General features: G+C 41.6%; 1 protein-coding gene across 3 annotated transcripts; it reads left to right on the top strand.

Moving 5' to 3' along the window:
* Positions 1-841: 841 nt before the first annotated feature.
* On the top strand, positions 842-16,211 carry LOC112262143 (zinc finger protein 585A). 3 transcript variants are annotated; one of them, XM_024437863.2, is made up of 4 exons: positions 842-1,271; positions 11,008-11,690; positions 12,536-12,725; positions 13,378-16,211. In XM_024437863.2, exons 2-4 carry the CDS (start codon positions 11,277-11,279, stop codon positions 16,086-16,088), a joined length of 3,315 nt encoding a protein of 1,104 aa, XP_024293631.1. In that variant the 5' UTR covers positions 842-1,271; positions 11,008-11,276; the 3' UTR covers positions 16,089-16,211. The 3 variants fall into 3 exon arrangements, with proteins under 3 accessions (XP_024293631.1, XP_024293629.1, XP_024293630.1); XM_024437861.2 differs by having other exon boundaries at positions 11,003-11,690; XM_024437862.2 differs by lacking the exon at positions 842-1,271 and adding an exon at positions 8,500-8,539 and having other exon boundaries at positions 11,003-11,690.
* The last annotated feature ends 3,832 nt before the right edge of the window (positions 16,212-20,043 follow it).

Here is a 20,043-nt window from a genome sequence, read left to right as displayed (position 1 = left end):
TAAGAATTGTGAAGGATTTGATCATGTTTCAAGTGTGTGCAGACGAACAGAGTATAATATAAAAGGACGAATGTGTTGCATTTGTGGTGGGGATCATGATCCCAAGTTCCTGGAGTGCCCTGTAAGGGTGAAGGAAATTGAGGGGGCAAAAGTTAGTGGTCAATTGAATCTCTTGTGCGGTTGGTGATTTAAAATAATTGACAAACCAAGTGATGCTAGTGGACACACCACAGCCTGTAGTAAATGTTTGCTGCCAGACAAAATATACCCTGTGTGTTAATTATTTTATTTAACTAGGCAAGTCAGTTAAGAACAAATGACGGCTTACCCCCAGATGACACTGGGCCAATTGTGCGCCGCCCTATGGGACTCCCAATCACGACCGGATGTGATACAGCCTGGATTCAAACCGGGGACTGTAGTGACACCTCTTGCACTGAGATGCAGTGCCATAGACCGCCATAGACCGCCATAGACCGCTGCGCCACGACACTGCATTGCAATCTTAAAAAGCAGCAATTACATTATATGAACACATCTGGCAGTACAATCTCCTTCAGACACACTGCTTGCAAATGACGCACGTCCATCACACAAGGTTCAGGTTTATCAATGATTTAATCAAATCATTTTTCGTTGACATTTTAGAACGCTCCAAAGTAATGAATGTTCCTTACTCTTCTGATTGAGTCCCACACCATCCGTGGGGATATAGCGCCATCTACTGTACACATACTGATATTAAAATGTTTTTTTTTTTTTTGTTGAGTTCATTGCCACGGTTATAAATTGTACGCACAAGTCTCAAATAACTCGAAGAAACTAGATAGTATTGTGGCTGCAGCAGAAAAGTTTTTGCGACTCAAGGATTGTACATCGAAAGACTTGCAAGGGGCACTGGCACCGGAAGACCCGCCCATGTTCCCCTTGAGCATGCGTATGGATCAGACCAGTTTTATTGATTTAGTTTGAACAGAAAAGCTGTTCGATTTATACAAATTTTGTAGTTTTTTGGAAGTTCAGTTTTTTGGGGAATCCTGTTTCCGACCCGCATAGTATGTGGCGGGATGTACAATAAATTGTGTGATCGCCAATATACCAGGCATAGAAGAAGAGGTACTCTAATTTCTTTCTAAAGAAGAAGAAGAAGAAGAAGCAGCTGCTACCGGAAATGAGTATTTGCTTGCGATCAGTTCAATTTGAGCATGGCAATGAGAGCATTTCCACGAGTTCGACTGATTTAAGATTCATACATGCTTAACGTTAATATGGTGAGTTATTCAACTAGCGATATACAGGTTTGTGCAAAAACTACTAGATATGTGTTTATTCGGTATGGATATGATGCACGCTAGCGAGTAGTTAGCTAACGTTAGCATGTCTTGTGAACAAAATGGGGGACGTGCTACTTACTATACATTTTTTTTTGTGTAAATATGAGCACGTTGTCTTAAAATTATGTAGCTTCAAATGACACAGGCCTATTGTTAAAATGATGCTGTAAAGGTATACACCCTAACATCATTCTCAACTCCATGATATGTAGTTCAGTAGGCGTAGCGATGAGTTCTGGCAGTGTCCTATACTTTACCTCCGAATATAAGTCGTCAAACGGGGCGGCAGGGTAGCCTAGTGGTTAGAGCGTTGGACTAGTAACCGCAAGGTTACAAGTTCAAACCCCCGAGCTGACAAGGTACAAATCTGTCGTTCTGCCCCTGAACGGGCAGTTAACCCACTGTTCCTAGGCCGTCATTGAAAATAAGAATTTGTTCTTAACTGACTTGCCTAGTTAAATAAAGGTAAATAAAAAAAAACGACGGGTTGCAGCACCCAAAGAAAATGACGCCTTGTCACAGGACAAACAAAGGTACATCGTATCGAGTTACCGACTCGATCCCAGTATGCAAAGAGAAAAAATGCCTCCCGCTTGCTATTTGTTGTCTCCTTCGCCCAAGGCTATACATTCCTTTTCCTTTAAGACGTGATTTGCGTCAGGCGGGGAACCACCACCCAGAGAACCGTAATAAGGCCTAAACCATAGCCATAAACCAATAAACCATAAACCAATAAGGCCTAAACCATAGCCATGGGTTAAGTTTTTAACTTTGACAACATCGGGCGTCTGTGTATTGGTTTGACTCCCTGAAAATAACCCTACCACAATATATCCGGCTTCACCCAACAACCAAAACTTTCCAGTCCACAAAGGCATATCTATAATCTCCAGCTCTACCAGACCTAAAGTGAAATGTGACCCTCACTATCAAATATTCTGAATCTAATGTTTCTGCACCATATTCCTGCTGTGTCGACAGTGATGGATTTCATGGCAGTCCTCTGGAACTTGGGTATATGGTGCGTTTCGGACAAAAGTTGGATTGAGGTTTATTTGATAGGGAGACATATCACTTTACATCTGGTAAGTAGAGTACCTAGAGATTATACATAAGCCTTTGTTGAAAAGAAATGTTATTTTGGTGAAGCCCGGCTATATTGTGGTAGTTTATATACCACCGCCAGCCACCAGAACGATGCATAACTCAGGGAGGGGGGTTCCAACCAATAGACTCCAGTTGTTTCCCAAAACTAGGTTAATTTGAAACGCGGGTAAGGTATTTCTCTCCATATCGAACTCTGCCACCTTTCAGCTAACTGCTGCAAGCTTTTTGTTTGTTGTGAATTTGATTTATTTGGCCATTTTTCAAAACATACCACACAGGTGGACACAATGAATTTAAAATAATTTGAAGATGACACAGTGATACACCAAATAATTTAGTTAAGAATTATGTATGTGATTTAATCATTATGCCCTTTTAATAGCTTCCATTTTTATTATTGATTTTTATATACTCGGCTATAGTTGAGGCAATACCAACTGTTCCTTACAGGGTGTTGCTTTGTTGAAGAGATGCTACTCCCTAAACAGCCTCACCCACTGGGTAGAAAATGGATCACTGTCATTAAAGCAGAACTGAACTCGAGAACCTACTTGTTGAAAACAGCATGTGACATCGATATTAGTCAGAAACATTTATTCCGGTGTCAAAATTCACTTGAAAGTGCAAGTAGGTTAATTTTGGTCATGAAGTCAGTATCCTCCAAAAGTGATATTTGAGTACGAGAGGTCATCAGGACTTAGTTGAGGGTTGGGTTTTGATTTCAACAATGCCCACTAACACAGCTGTGGATTGCATGATATCCAATCCTACCACAGAACAAAGACAGTTAGCCAGACAACAGGGCTCTACTCTCACTTTAAAAAAATAAAAATTACAAGGAGCACATGTGCACCTAAGTTGAAGATTGTAGGGCCACACAGACATTTAGGAGCACAATGGAAAATATTTCAGGTAATCAAGCTAGAATAATGCTAGGATCTTTACTTTTGTATATAAAAATTCCAGGTCGCACAGCAAAATATTTAGGCGTATATGCAATTAAAATGGTCACGCTTTACACCCCAGGACAGCACATTGTACATTTTTGAACTTGAGTAATACTGAACCAAACATCTTGGCTAGATATAAAATTGTGACTAAAACATCCTTGAAAAATAAACAAGAAACAAGAAATCTGTAATTAATTGACATTATCATATATCCTTTACAAACTGACTTTATGAAATGTCTGTAAAAATAAATAAAAATCAGGACGTTTTTTAAGAACCCAATTCATAGTCCCATAGTTGCCGGCATAGGCCCTACGCTTTTATTCCCTCCCGTGCTCACGCTGGCAAGTTTAGAAGTGAGAGTAAACATGGGCCAATCCCGGGTGGACCCCTATTTAATAAATCCATTGAATATACACCATCCATAAAGAAATCCATGATATAATTCAGTCTCTGGTCTGGCTGTGCCATGAACATAAAAGCCATGGTTATTTTGTTCATTAAACAGACCTCACTTACCTGATCAGTCAACACATGTATTTTATAGTCTAATAATATAACAGGATAAAATACATAATATAGCTGACAACATCTTTAGCTACTTTCTATTATGCGCGGGAATACTTGAACAGATTTCCAAAATTAAAGTCACATGGAGCTAATATGTTGATGTTTTCAGTAGTTTGTTCAACAATAAACATAGAAATAATAATCTAATCATGGGAGGTGGGGAAATTTGTCCAGCAGTGTGCTAGTTGGGGAACCCTGGTCTACAGAGAACAGTCATGTAGTTAGATCAAGTATAAACTGGCCTTGTTGGCAGAATAGATTCAATGCATGATTTAATATAATTCACCAATACATTTCTTGGTAGTCCAACAAATATTGCTGTTAGGTTGTAAATCACAGCTGGCCTGGAACATTGTTTGCTTCCTCCAGCCATTCGGGATGGACTGTTTCAGTTGGGTAAAGCATGCATTGGCACGCCAGCTGTCCTAGCTACGTTTCATTACGGGTGGTACAGAACAACACATTTCCCCAAAACATTCTTGAACAGACTGAGGTACATTTGGTGGGTGTGGTGGGATGTGGCTTGTAGCAGGCAGTGACGTCTTTAAAGGACAACGGCCATGCTGACAGCTACACCCCCGCCATTTTGAACTGGCCGTTGAGAACACCACTGTTTCTGTTCAGTTGAACGCTGCCGTACTTTGTTTCGTACTGAACACAGCTCGTGCACCATACCTCCGCAGACAGGAAGCAGACAAGCAGTTGAAGGGACTGTGTGCAAGCCAACATTGGCATCCATGTTTTGATTTAGCATCTTAACAATTGGATGAAATGATTTCCTGGCCACCGGTAGGCGATGCCACAGACTACAAAAGGGAAAAGCGTTTCTGAACAAGTAGACAGACACGGGTGTCGAACGATGTCTATAGTAGGTGGGCTAATGTTAGGATCTCTGTCTAGCTGTATATCTATCAACCTAGACGGGTCTGTCAACCTAGACGGGTCTCTCCTAGTGATGCACTGATTTGACATTTTTGGCCAATATCCAATATTTTCCTTGCCCCCCCATAAAAGATACCGCTATTTACGATTTTAGCAGCCTTTAAGCATTCTAGTACTGTTAAATAGTAACACACACATGGACACAGCAGTCTAAGGCACTGCATGTCAGTGCAAGAGGTGTCACTACAGTCCCTGGTTCGAATCCAGACTGTATCACATCCGGCTGGAATTGGGAGTCCCATAGGGTGGTGCACAATTGGCCCAGCATCATCTGGGTTTGGCCAGGGTAGGCCATCATTGTAAATACAAATTTGTTCTTAACTGACTTGCCTAGTTAAATAAAGGTTACAACCACACTGACCAAAAGTTATTTTGTTGACATTTACATATGTCCCCATTACCAGTAGAACATAATGAAAACCTGTTTCTTTCACTTATTTGCTGTGCTGTTTTGTTGTTCAGTCGTTTCATTCTCACCCAGGATTTCATCATGTCAAGCAGTGAAGTTTCAGCTCTCTGTCTGTCTGTGGCCCCTCTTCATCGGTGCGCACTGTCACTGTGTCCATTTCCATCTTGTCCAGCTGTGTAGGTAACATTTCACGTAAACCCAGTTTCTTGTCTGCATCGAAGTAGAGGTACTTGCATGGTGGCGACACAGTAAAGGGAGAATGTCACCGAATTCGCTTGTTCACGGTCTGTATCGGCAGCTTTGTTGAGCAGGCGTTTCAGTGCCATGACAGAGAGTATCACGTCTGCTGCAGACACAGTTGATGATCTTATTTCTCAAGTCAGTTGTTCGAATGGCGTTAGGAGTGTGTTCATGTTTCCAAGTTTTAAATATGTTCTCAAATGCCATTGAAATGGCAGCAGCGGTTTGACAACCAGCATATTCATTAGCGATACGACTTCCCTCAGTACGAAATCCTCGACGACCCACTGCTGTCAGACTCAGAATGCTCATGGGGCTGATATTGCTCGTCCAAATGTCAGTCGTGAGGCGAATAGCAGTGACGCTATTACTGTGTAACTTCGGTAGGGCAACATTTTGAAAAGTAGTGCACTTGGTATTAGGGTTGTGTTTTGTGGAAAATTTCTGTGGGAATATATGGGATTTAAAGCAAATTTAATATTAATACCATTTAAATGTAATGTATTTAGCTTTGGATGTATTTACCATTATCATATGGAGACAAACAAACCTTTTTACCCTGTCATAAGAAGACATAATTGACAAATTATTAAATAGAAATAAAATATTTAGTTATGAATTGAACTTTAATTAAATGACTTGACTGTTCACATGATTTCACTGACCAACAAAAGAAAGGGAATATTGAATGATCCCCAATGATCTATCGCATCTCCCAAAAACATTTCCAACGTACATCTGTAAAATGATGTTCAAGAAACTAAAGCTTTGGTTGTCTTCCTCTCAGGCTTCCATGTCTTCTCCCTGGACCTCCTCAATGTCCACCTCTTGAACATCAGACTCTGAGGCCTCATTTTCACTGTCACTTTGTCGTAGACATTTCCTGTATTTACCAAATCATGAGAGCAAACCACACACAAGTCAGTTATCACAAAGTCCATCTTTAATTATATGAGCTCCATCACAACCCTCTGACTCTCAGATCAATTCAATGTCTATCAATGAATTCTCTGAGAGTCCCTTACACATTGGAACTGAGATCCTTTATAGAAAAGACACACATAGCCAGACAGCATTGGCCATAAATTATCGTTCAGCTTTGTCTCCTAAACTATGTTCGTTTCTCGCTCTCAGAACCATAAAACAAATCCTCATATCAACAGGCATATATCAAATCCACCCCTCCTTGACAAGATCACAGAGGCACATTGACTGGCACACAGACATTGTGGAGCCAAGAGATACACGCTTGACCTCTCCCCTCTCTGCGGCCCAAGTAACTTAGTCCTGAGAGAGAACAGATGACTGCAACCCGGCCACAGTATTATACAAAAATAAACATTCTGAGAATTAACTCAGCAGCATATAATGAATATAAAACATCTTACCTATGTTACCAACTAATTCTGATTATTCCCCAACAATTTACCAACCTTGTTGAAGATGGCTCGTTGTCAGGCTCAAAAAGCCTCAAATTTTCCCGACTGGCCACCCATTTTTCAACCCTTGTATTGGTCAGCCTGTTGCATGCTTTGGTGTGTGTGTTCCCTAACAAGGACCAGTTGCGCTCTGAGGCGGCTGATGTTGGTGGGATTTGGAGGATGATTGAGGCAACAGGGGAAAGAGCCTCAGATCCACAAAGTCACTTCCGCCAAGTGGCTGATGAGATATGTTGGCACGACTTCCGTATTGCATCTCCATCCCAAAGCCTTTGCTTGGAAGTGTACTTTGCCAGTTCTGCCAAGAACCTTGCCCTCATCGAGGCCAAGGTGGCGAGACACGGTAGTGAGGACACCATAGGCCTTGTTGATCTCTGCACCAGACAGGATGCTCTTGCCAGCATACTTGGGGTCCAACATGTATGCTGCGGGTTGTATGGGCTTCAGGCAGAAGTCTTCACGCTTTTTGATGTATTTCAGAACTGCAGTTTCCTCTGCTTGGAGCAACAGTGAATTGGGCAGGGCAGTACGGATTTCTTATCTTACATCTGCAAGCAGAGTCTGAACATCAGACAGGATGGCATTGTCTTCCTCAATCTGTGAAATGGCTACTGCTATAGGTTTCAGGCTGCTTACCACTCTCTCCCAAAATACATCAATCCAGGAGGATCCTCTTGATGGGGCTGTCCATATCGGCAGACTGTGATATGGCCATTTCTTGGAGAGACTCCTTTCCCTCCAGGAGACTGTCAAACATCATGATAACACCACCTCGACGGGTGTTGCTGGGCAGCTTCAATGTGGTGCTCTTATTCTTCTCACTTTGCTTGGTGAGGTAGACTGATTCTATAACTTGATGACCCTTCACTTACCTAACCATTTCCTTGCCTCTCTTGTAGAGGGTATCTATTGTTTTCAGTGCCATGATGTCCTTAAGGAGCAGATTCAATCCATGAGCAGCACAGCCAATGGGTGTGATGTGAGGGTAGGACTCCTCCACTTTAGACCAAGCAGCCTTCATGTTCGCAGCATTGTCTGTCACCAGTGCGAATACTTTCTGTGGTCCAAGGTCATTGACTGCCCTCAGCTTATCTGTAATGTAGAGACTGGTGTGTCTGTTGTCCCTTGTCTGTGCTCTTGTAGAATACTGGTTGAGGGGTGGAGATGTAGTTAATTATTCCTTGCCCACAAACATTTGACCACTCATCCGAGATGATTGCAATACAGTCTGCTTTCTCTATGATTTGCTTGACCTTTACTTGAACTCTGCATCCAGCAAATGAGTAGATAAAGCATGTCTGGTTGGCGGGGTGTATGCTGGGCGAAGAACATTCAAGAATCTCTTACAATAAACATTGCCTGTGAGCATCAGAGATGAACCAGTTGCATGCACAGCTCGAGCAAGACATTCATCAGCATTTCTGACTACTTTCCTCCATTGAGTCAAAAAACCTTCTGATTCCAGGAGGACCAGCTGTTGCTATCGATAAGGTGTCTGATTCATCATTTTCACCTCGAATAGAAGTAGAGGGACCGAGGATGCTTGTCGTGAGTGGAACTTTATGCACTTTGCCAGATTCTGCATATTTGTTGCATTCTTCACACATGATTTGGCACAGTATTTGCAAATATACACAGCTTTTCCTTCTACATTAGCTGCAGTGAAATGTCTCCACACGTCAGATAGTGTCCGTGGCATTTTTCTTTAAAGATGAGGAAAAAAGTATAGAATACCATGTACAGAAATAGTTAAGCAGTTAGATTAAACAACTCCTTTGTAAGATAAATGTTTTAAAATGAAACATGTATGGAAACAGGTGAAATAACACTCAGTTAGCAGGCTCAAGCAAGCTAAAAGCCACATGGTAGCAAAAACTAACTTGCTGAAATTGTTAACAAGTTAGAAATTATTTAAACACACTGCTGTAGGCTACTATTTACTAGTTAACAAAACAGTCATATAAAATATTTTTAATCCCACCCAATATTGTAATCAAAATTTGCCAGAAAGCATGTAGTGTGCAAGATCTTGAATCAGCTGTACTGTACTCGATGGAAGAATGCAGAGGGTTGCAATTCCATTGAATTGGGGATAGTTTAACCAAAATATGCCACAAGACCTAGAATTGCCTTGTGTATCCCACAAAAAAGGTTCACCGTTATAAGCAAACTTTTTTAAATTAATTTAACTTCTCTCTGGCGCAACTTCTCTCGACAACGTCAGGTGAAATTGCAGAGCTCAAAATACAGAAATAGTCATAATAAAACATAATAAAAATACAAGTGTTATACATCGGCTTAAAGATTAACTTGTTAATCCAGACGCTTTGTCAGATTTCAAAAAAGGCTTTACGGCGATAGCATACCATGCGATTATCTGAGGACAGCGCCCCGCTTACAAAAGCATTCAAACATTTTCCAACCAAGTAGAGGAGTCACGGAAGTCAGAAATGGGGATAAAATGAATCACCTACCTTTTGACGATCATCTGGTTGCAGTCACAAGAGTCCCAGCTACACACTAAATGTTTGTTTTGTTCGATAAAGTCCCTCTTTATATCCCAAAAACTCAGTTTTGTTGGTGCGTTTTGTTCAGTTATCCACTGGCTCAAAGGAGGTCAAAACAGTAATAATAGTACCGGTAAAGTTCGTCGAAACATGTCAAACGATGTTTATAATTAATCCTCAGGTTGTCAATTGTCGAATCTATCATATTTCAACCGGACAATAGCGTGTTCAATAGAATGGAAAAAGAATGAAGGGCATGCACACAGTCACGTGAAAAAGACTGACATCTAGTGGAAGCCATAGGAACTGCAATCTGGGTCCTAACCCATTAGATACTCAATAGGTATTCAATTGAAATCCACCCACATCAAAAAAAATCCCACTTCCTGGATGGATTTTTCACAGGTTTTTGCCTGCCATATCAGTTCTGTTATATTTACAGACATTATTTTAACAGTTTTGGAATCTTTAGTGTTTTCTATCCAAATCTACCAATTATATGCATATCCTAGCTTCTGGGCCTGAGTAACAAACAGGCAGTTTACTTTGGGTATGCTTGTCATCCAGATGTCAAAATACTGCCACAAGCTCTAAGAAGTTAAGCAAAATTCCCCAAATTCCATGGCTTAACTACCCATGGAAAATTTCCGGATTTTTTTTTGTGTGTACCGGTGCTCGACCAGTCGGTGAAAGCCAACATCACCCACGACAGAGAACGGTTGATTGTCAAGGGCAATGAGTTCTATCTCGGCGTTTTAATGGATTTCGCCTTTGAGTTGTCTCGCTGAAATGTTCTTACTCTTTCAAATGACTGCTGGACTAGTTGACTGCTCGATCCACACAGCAGACATTGTGGGCTAGGTTAGGAATGCTGTGTTGCCCGTGTAGCACAACATTTTACATGGTGTCATTACGTCATGTACCTACGTGATATAGGTTTGCACGTCAGCTTTGACATCGGTTTTGCACATGATAAACTAGACATCGGGCCGATACCGATGTTGGCATTTGCAGATGATATGGTCCGATTTCTGATATGTTCACCAATATATCGTGCATCCCTACTATCAACCTAGATGGCCTATCAACCTAGATTATGGTGAAAATGAGATGGCTTTATGAAGTGATTTCTATCTCTGGCGGGTTGATTTGCATTTGAAAACCCCGCCAGTATAAGCAAGTCTGCTGTCGCACCGCCAGAATCACTTTGGAGGGGCGCCTGCCTGCTGAGATTTCTGGGTATGGTGAAAATGAGATGCATTTAATTTCCCCATTGTAAAGTCTGACTGGTGGCCCACATTAGATGGAATCCACATTAGAATGTACCCTTTTAACCCAAAATTGAATACGTCGAGGGATAGCAGAATTTAAATTTTAAAAAACCTCGTGCTAACATGTTGCTAATCAGTATAATAGTGAATGTTTGAGTGTACTGACTACCTTTTTTTTATAAACTCAGTTGGCTTACATTGAGTTTTCTGTGTGTGTGTGTTCTAATTTTAAGGACAGCGGGACATACTCATCCTGCTCCTCATCCTGATGCTGGAAACAGCACATTGACTGATCTTCATGTGAGCACAGGCGCAGAAGAAAAGCTAGAGCAGACAAGTTTTTGTATCTCTGGCGAGTTGATTTGCATCTAAAAAGCACCAGAATCGCTTTGGCGGGCCTCCTGCCTGCTGAGTGCTAATTGGGGATTGTGAGAAATTTTGAAGAGTAACCAGCTGGCAAGTCATCATTTACCAAACGGACTATTGCCTTGTTTACCACGTGAGAAAATGAGTCCAGAGAGGGAAACATTGTTGGATGACATAGCACTGAGTTTATGGACTTTAACCGAGGATAATTTACGTTATCTATGCGAGCGGTGTGGAATATGTTGCCGAGATGGGTCTGAAGTCAAAGGAGAGAGTAGACGCTCACTGCGTCGTAAAATATTGGAGGAATATTGTGAGAGTGCTGATTTAACAGAATCAGAGGAACAAGGAATGTCTCGGTTACTACAACTGAAAGAAGACATCACCGGAATAGAGGAAGAGGCTAGCGTTGTCCCCACGGGTCCCAGCCAATCAGCGACAGCGGGCAGCTCACAAGCATGTTGCCATGGAGAACAGAATGAAGAGGGAGGGGGTTGGTTTCCCAGCAGGAAGCTGGAGGCAGAGCCAGTTCCACACTGGCTCATTATACCACAGGTGAGAGTGAGGGGGGTTCCGTTTATGAAGACTTGAACATGAACGGCTAGATCTGAATCAGGAAGGTTAACTGGGCCTCTGCAGCGTAGGTCCTAGCACATCAGGTTGAAAAATGGACTGTTAAAGGGAACTGGAACAGAACCAGTGTCTCTGTTTTACCATACAAGTGAACTTGTTCACTCAAAATTTCACACACTAACAAACAGGGTGAGGAAAACGGTGACAACCGACTCCTACCTTGCTGCTAACCTGCTTAACAACCGACTGCTAGCTCGCTGCTTAACAACCGACTGCTAGCTCGCTGCTTAACAACCGACTGCTACCTTGCTGCTTAACAACCTGCTACTGCTTAACAAGCTACCTTGCTGCTTAACAACCGACTGCTAGCTCGCTGCTTAACAACCGACTGCTAGCTCGCTGCTTAACAACCTGCTACCTCGCTGCTTAACAACCGTCTTCTACCTCGCTGCTTAACAACCGACTGCTAGCTCGCTGCTTAACAACCGACTGCTAGCTCGCTGCTTAACAACCGACTGCTAGCTCGCTGCTTAACAACCGACTGCTAGCTCGCTGCTTAACAACCGACTGCTAGCTCGCTGCTTAACAACCGACTGCTAGCTCGCTGCTTAACAACCGACTGCTAGCTCGCTGCTTAACAACCGACTGCTAGCTCGCTGCTTAACAACCGACTGCTAGCTCGCTGCTTAACAACCGACTGCTAGCTCGCTGCTTAACAACCGACTGCTAGCTCGCTGCTTAAAATTTGAGTTCCCCTTCGGTGTGTGTGTGTGTGGTGTTTTTTTTAGAACAGTGAAGATTAACCCAACTCACCTCTTTCTTTCAAGTCTGAGACCAAATGTACAGAGTCACTGGGTCCTGGTTGTGACGGTGGGCAGCAGGCCCCAGAGATGGCGTCTTGGCAGACTCTAAAGAGGTTAACGGTGCTGCTGGAGGACTGCAGGTTTATGCCGGGCCAGAGAGTCAACATCAAAGTAGAAGAGGAGGAGGAGATGATTTCTGTCTTTGCTGATGATGGTATGAACAGAACAGAGTGCATTGAATGTGTTTAGGGCATGTTTTCAGTTTTTTATATATATTTTTTATAAATTATGTATTTGACCCTGAATCCTTGGGTGTCTTGTCCAATCGCTGGAAGGCAACTACAGAGGAGTTGGGAAAACGCATGCTCTACAACATACCCTATCCTAAAGTTATTGAATCCTAGATATAGTAGAACTGTCTGTGGGGTCCCCAAAATACTTAATACAAGTAGTATTTATGCTGTTTTATTCTGTTTAATGACTTTTATTTTTATTTTTTTACATCTACTGCTAAAATGCCAACTATGTTCAACAATTGATATGGTATAACTTTTTTTATACACTTATTTATCCTTTATTTAACTAGGCAAGTCGGTTAAGAACAAATTCTTATTTACAATGACGGCTTAGGAACAGTGGGTTTAACTGCCTTGTTCAGGGGCAGAACGACATATTTTTTACCTTGTCAGCTCGGGGATTCGATCCTGCAACCGTTCGGCTACTAGTCCAACGCTCTAACCACTAGGCTACCTGCCGCCCCCAAAATATTTTAATATCTACTGCTAAAATGCCAACTGTGTTCAATTGATATGGTGTAACTTGTTTCAGCAGCTGACATGTTTTTTTCTCTGTTGTCATTCGTACAGGAAAGGGCTCAAGACCCCAAAAAGAGTCCCCAAGACCCCAAAAAGAGTCCCCAAGACTCCAAAAAAAGAGATCTCACAGTTCTCAATGTGAGAAGAGCTTCACAAAACAATCACGTCTTAAACGGCGCCTGCACTCCGGAGAGACGCCTCCCCACTGTTCGGGTAGCAAAGAAAGTGTCTCTACTGTGACATTGTCGAAGAGACCCAAGACAGTCCATCCTAAAGAGAAGTGTCAGAACTGCTCTGACTGCGGTAGGAGTTTCTCTTCGACAGGATGTATCAGGAAACGCATGCCGTTGTTCCATTCAGGAGAGAAACCCTTCCACTGCCTAGAGTGTAGTAAGAAGTACACTAGATCAGATCATATGAATGATCATATGGTTATATGCTCTGGTGTGAGACCTTACCAATGCCCTGACTGTGAAAAACAATGTCAGGAAGTATCACATGCTGTAGTAAAAAGTTCTGATCCTAATCACGTGTTAGTACATTCTGGAGAGAAATTGTATCAATACCCTAACCATGAGAAGACTTGCACAGCATCAGACCATACTCAACAGCTGTACACACACCCTGGAGAGACGCCTTACCGTTGTTCAGATTGTAATTCATATTTCGTTAATGCATTACAATTTAAGAGACATAAGCAAGAGCACACTGGAGAGAAGCCTCACCTCTGCTCCAAATGTGATCTTTGTTTCTTTATAGAAGAGGACTTAAAAGCACATGAGACGATTCACACAGAGAAGCTTCACCCCTGTTCTGACTGTGGGCAAACATTTTCTACAGCGCGGTATTTAACTAAACACAAGCGGACACATTTAGGGATTAAGCCTTTCCGTTGCACGCAATGTGACAAAGGGTACACCAATTCAGATCAGCTAAAAGTTCATACGATGACGCATACTGGGGAGCGACCGTACCAATGTGGTCAATGTAAGAAGAGTTTTAAAACCAAGCCCCATCTTAAATACCACCTGTTAATTCATGAGGTAGGGATGTTTCACCACTGCCCCGACTGTGATCAAAGGTTCTCCGCTGAGGAAACTTTAAAGGAACACATGCAGTTACACATGGGAGAGAAACCTTTCCACTGTCTGCAATGTGAGAAGAGATACAGTACTTCAGATGGATTGACAGAACATATGATGACTCATACTGATTCTGATGGGTCACCAAGTACCAGAAATGTAGGAGAACAATGTCAGGAAATACATGCCGTCGAAAAAAGTTTAAATATTAATCAACGCCTGCATGAACATTCTGTAGAGAACCCTCACCCTCATCTGTGTCCTCACTGTGAGAAGGGTTTCTCAAAACAATCGTATCTTAAAGAACACTTGCTTTTACATGCTTGCGAGATAACTTCTCGTACCCTGGTAAGGTATCCGACTTCCAGAAGATTAAAAGATCATCAGGCAAAGTCTCATATAGAAAGGCCTTGTATTTGTTCTGACTGTGGAAAGAGCTTTGCTCAACTACGCAGTCTTACTAGGCATCGGCAAATACACACGGGGGAAAAGCCTCACCAGTGCCCCATCTGTGAGAAGAGTTTCTACAGGAAATCTAATCTTCAACAACACTTGGCAGTACATGCTGGCAAGAAACCTTACCAGTGCTCTCATTGTGAGAAGAGTTTCTCAAGACAATTACAACTTAAGATACATATGTACTCGCACACTGGAGAGCAAACTTACCATTGTGCCGATTGTAATTCATATTTCCTTTATGCGTTACAATTCAAGAGACATATGCAAGAGCACACTGGAGAGAAGCCTCACCTCTGCTCTGACTGTGGTCTAACCTTCCTTATCGAAGAGGACTTAAAAGCACATGAAAGGATTCACAGAGGAGAGAAGCCTCATCACTGCTCTGACTGTGGGCGAAATTTCTCCTCGGCGGGATGCTTAAATCAACACAAGCTCTTACATCTGGGACACAAATCTTTCCAATGTGAGCAATGTGATAAGAAGTTCTCAAGATCAATTCAGTTGAAAGTTCATATGTCAAGACATACCGGAGAGAAACCATATCAATGTTCTGAATGTGATAAAAGTTATTGTCTTTCCAACCTCTTACAAAAACATCGGAGTATAACGCACAGGGGAGAAAAACCTTACCTTTGCTCTGACTGTGGAAAGTGTTTTGGTTACCGACACCAACTCATAGTCCACCAGCGAATGCACACTGGGGAAAAGCCCTTTGTCTGCTCTGAGTGTGGGAAACAGTATTCCAATACATGTGGCTTGAAGATACATCAGCGAACACATACTGGAGAGAAACCGTACCAGTGTCCCGACTGTGATCAATGTTTCATCCGGGTAGATTCCCTTAAACACCATCAATCATCAACGCATACAGGGAAGTGGCCTTTCAACTGCATTATTTGCGGAAAAGGTTTTTCGTCAAGCTGTGAGCTAAAAGGCCACATGCGCAGTCATAGTGGCGATAAGCCTTATCAATGCCCCGTCTGTGAGAAGCGTTTCACGCTCGCGGGAACCTGTCGAAAGCACCAGAAAACTCACACCGTGAGAGAGAAACCTCACGCCTGTTCTGAATGCGAAAAGAGTTTTGTAAATGTACAAAGACTAAAGGTACACAAGAGAGTACATACTGGTGAGAAGCCATACCACTGCTCTGACTGTGGGAAGAACTTCACTCAATTGACAAGCTTAAATAGGCACAAGGTCAAACAACACAAAAGGATATAGAAAAAAAAGCAGACTGCCTCCTGAGTGGCGCAGTGGTCTAAGGTACTGCATCGCTGTGTCACTAGATATTCTGGGTTCGAGTCCAGGTTCTGTCGCGACCGGGAGACCCGTTGGCCGAGCGTTGTCCGGGTTAGGGGAGGCTTTAGCCGGCAGGGATATCCTTGTACCATCGTGCACTAGCGACTCCTGTGGCGGGCCTGGCGCAGTGCATGCTGACACGGTTGCCTGGTGTACGGTGTTTCCTCCGACACATTGGTGAGGCTGACTTCTGGGTAACATCTGGGTAATGTGGGCATTGTGTCAAGAAGCAGTGCGGCTCTCGACCTTCGCCTCTCCTGAGTCTGTACGGGAGTTGCAGCGATGAGACAAGACTAACTACCAATTGGGGACAAAAAGGAGTAACAAAAAATGGGGGGAGACTGAACATGGCCAAGGAAAGTATCACTGTACTGCTACCATCCAGTTCCTTCAAAGTCCCGCTCCTTGACTTTTTCCACATTTTGTGTTACAGCCTGAAGTTTTTTTTTTTTTTTAATGGATTTTTTTGACACTGGCTCCATGTCAGTGGAATTATGCTTTGGTAAAATTTTTACATTCATAAAACTTGAAAAGCTAAAATGTCTTGAGTCAATCATATTCAACCCCCTTTTTGTTATGGCAAGTCTAAATAAGTTCAAGAGGAAAAATGTGCTAAAGTTTCCATGGACTCACTTTGTGTGCAATAATAATAGTGTTTAACCTGTTTTTGGAATGACTGCCTCGTCTCTCTCTTCCCCACACATACAATTATCTCTAAGGTCCCTTTGTCGAGCAGTGAATTTCAAACACAAATTCAACTACGAAGACCAGGGAGGTTGATCTATTGATGGATGGGGAAAAAAGCAAGACATTTTGAGTATTCCTTTGAGCATGGTGAAGTATCAGTACACCCAGTCACTATGAAGTGGTAGATGTCCTTCCTAGCTCAGTTGCCGGAGAGGAAGAGAACCGCTCTGGGATTTCACCATGAGGCCAACGGTGACTTTAAAACAGTTACATAGTTTAGTGGCTGTAATAGCAGAAAACTGAGGATGGATCAACATTGTAGTTACTCCACAATACTAACCTAAATGACAGTAAAAGGAAGGAATCCTGTACAGAGTAAAATATATTCCCGAAACATGCATCCTGTTTGCAGCAATGCACTCTAGAAATACTTCCAAAAATGTGGCAAAGCAATTAACATTCTGTCATGTTTTTCAATACGACACATTACTGAGTACCACTCTCCAAGCATAGTGGTGGCTGTATCATGTTATGGGTATGCTTGTAATTGTTAAGGACGGGAGTTTTTCAGGATTAAAAAATAAAAATACGGAATGGAGCTAAGCAAAACCCTTTATGACAACCTGGTTCAGTCTGCTTTCCAACAGACACTGGGAGATGAATTCACCTTTCAGCAGGACAATAACCTAAAACACAAGGCCAAATCTACACTGGAGTTGCTTACCAAGAAGTCGTGAAAATTCCTGACTTAAATCTGACAAGATCTGAAAAATGGTTGTCATGCCATGCTCAACAACCAATTTGACAAGCGCTTGAAGAGTTTTGAGGCAAATGTTGAACAATCCAGGGGTGGAGTTACACAGAACGAGTCTGTTGTAATTGCTGCCAAAGGTACTAATACAAAGTATTGACTCAGGTGTGTGAAATATTTTCTGTAATTTGATATTTTTGTATATCCTTTTTCAGTAAAGTTGCTTGCATTTCCAAAGCCATGTTTTCACCTTCACATTTATGGGGCATTGTGGGGAAAATATATTCAATCCATTTAAAAAATGCAGGCTTTAACAAAATGTGGAATAAGTCATGGGGTAAGAATACTTTCTGAAGGTACTCGATATGGTCTTCTGCTTTGCTACCTTGTTTACCGTACCTTTGGTACTACCTAACCTGCACACCAACTAACTTTTGTATGCTATTGCTCCCATGGTTGACGAGGCTGTATCTGAACTACAGGAAACTTAATTGACCTGAAATTAGTATTGAATGTAGGTCAAACAAAGTATACTGTATGTTCTTCTATAGAGTGCATGCAAATAATTGATTTAAATCATATGTACTTTGGATGGTGCCCATATTGATTGTGTCTCTGCTTACAAATATTGGGGCATCTGGATAAGTGAAAATCTGTCTTTCAATATAAAGCATATTGACGAGTTAAGCTGAGAATATATTTTTTTATAAGTAGGTCATGCCTTTCACTAAATAGTTAGAAATCGTCCAGTCGACGTTCCTACCGGTCCTAGACTATGGCAACATCCTCTATATGAACACAGCTGCCACTTCATTAAAGCCCTTAGATGCAGTTCATCTTAGCACATTGCTTTATTACGGGCGACAGGTTTAGTACTCATCACTGCGTTCTCTACCAGAAAGTAGGTTGGTCCTCTGTGATGTCATCACTGCGTTCTCTACCAGAAAGTAGGTTGGTCCTCTGTGATGTCATCACTGCGTTCTCTACCAGAAAGTAGGTTGGTCCTCTGTGATGTCATCACTGCGTTCTCTACCAGAAAGTATGTTGGCCTCTTTGATGTCACGTAGGTTGATACATTGCTATGTTTTAATTTGTAAAGTCCCATTTTTTACAAAAACAAAAAAGTCCCACTGTGCCAAACACAATTACTAACCTTAAGACCTACAGAGTTACTAAACCCAGTCTCCGGGATGGTTAACTCTGGGCATTCCTTTGGTCTCTACAGCTTTCTGATTTCTATCTAATTTTATTTTATTTCTTTTGCACGGTATTTGTGGATCAATCTTCAAGATGTTAGAAAATGTGATGTTTTGAGGCCTCTGGAAATGCATAAAACTGTTTGAGGACCTTTTTTATTACTGATGAATGTGTGATTTCTGTTATGACCATGTTTTTCTTTCTGTTCGCATTGTTTTGTATTTTCTGTAGTTCTGGGCTCATCTGTAAAAGACACCTTTGGTCTCAGTATGACTTACTTGATTTAAAAAAAAGTGTAGTTAATTAAGGTGAGTTATTCATCACAGTGGAGACGCTGTAGTCTGCATAAAAAAAGGAGACTATGTAATGATTTAAACTACACGATGTAACAACGATTAGCTTCACGACGTAATGATAAGTTACAGGACTCATTTCACCTACAAGCTCGACTGTATTCAGTCTAACCCCTTCAGAACGCAGTCTTTAACTGTTTGGGGTTTTTTCTTCAACTGATAACAACGATTTGACTAAGCTACATTTATTTCCCACCTGTCCTACTGCTACACTAAAGAATGCCAATAAAAGGTAGAGCTTAAATGTAACAAGGTTGTTTTTAGTATAATTATTTGCCTCGTTGTTCTATTTTATAGATTTATTTTATCATTTTGAAGGACTGAAATCTGTTTTGACCCATTTGGAACTTGATTTAATTGTACGTATTCTGTAGCCTGGCTACCAGTCTGCTGTCATGCCACTCGCTGTCATATGCCAAACATGCTAGCAGAAACAGACTGGCACCCAGACTTCATGTTCTGCACTTTAAAAAAAAATTTATGTGTATTTTATGCCGGCCTTATGAACATTTTTAAAACAATTCAGCTACAGATGTGGAATCACTGCATTTTAAAATAAAGATACACTACCGTTCAAAAGTTGAGTCATAAATGTCCTTGGTTTGAAAGACAGTTGTTCAGTTAATAACATAAAATTGATTAGAAATGGTGTAGACATTGTTGTAAATTACTATTGTAGCTGGAAAGGGCAGATTTTTTTTTTTATGGAATATCTACATAGGTGTACAGAGGCCCATTATCAGCAACCAATCCTCCCTGTGTTCCAATGGCACGTTGTGTTAGCTAATCAAAGTTTGTCATTTTAAAATGGCTAATTGATCATTAGAAAACCCTTTTGCAATTATGTTAGCACAGCTGAAAACTGTTCTGATTTAAAGAAGCAATAAAA

Source organism: Oncorhynchus tshawytscha, linkage group LG11 (genome assembly GCF_018296145.1).
Source record: "Oncorhynchus tshawytscha isolate Ot180627B linkage group LG11, Otsh_v2.0, whole genome shotgun sequence".
In the NCBI taxonomy this organism is placed as follows: Eukaryota; Metazoa; Chordata; class Actinopteri; order Salmoniformes; family Salmonidae; genus Oncorhynchus; species Oncorhynchus tshawytscha.
This window is presented reverse-complemented; position numbering and strand designations above follow the sequence as displayed.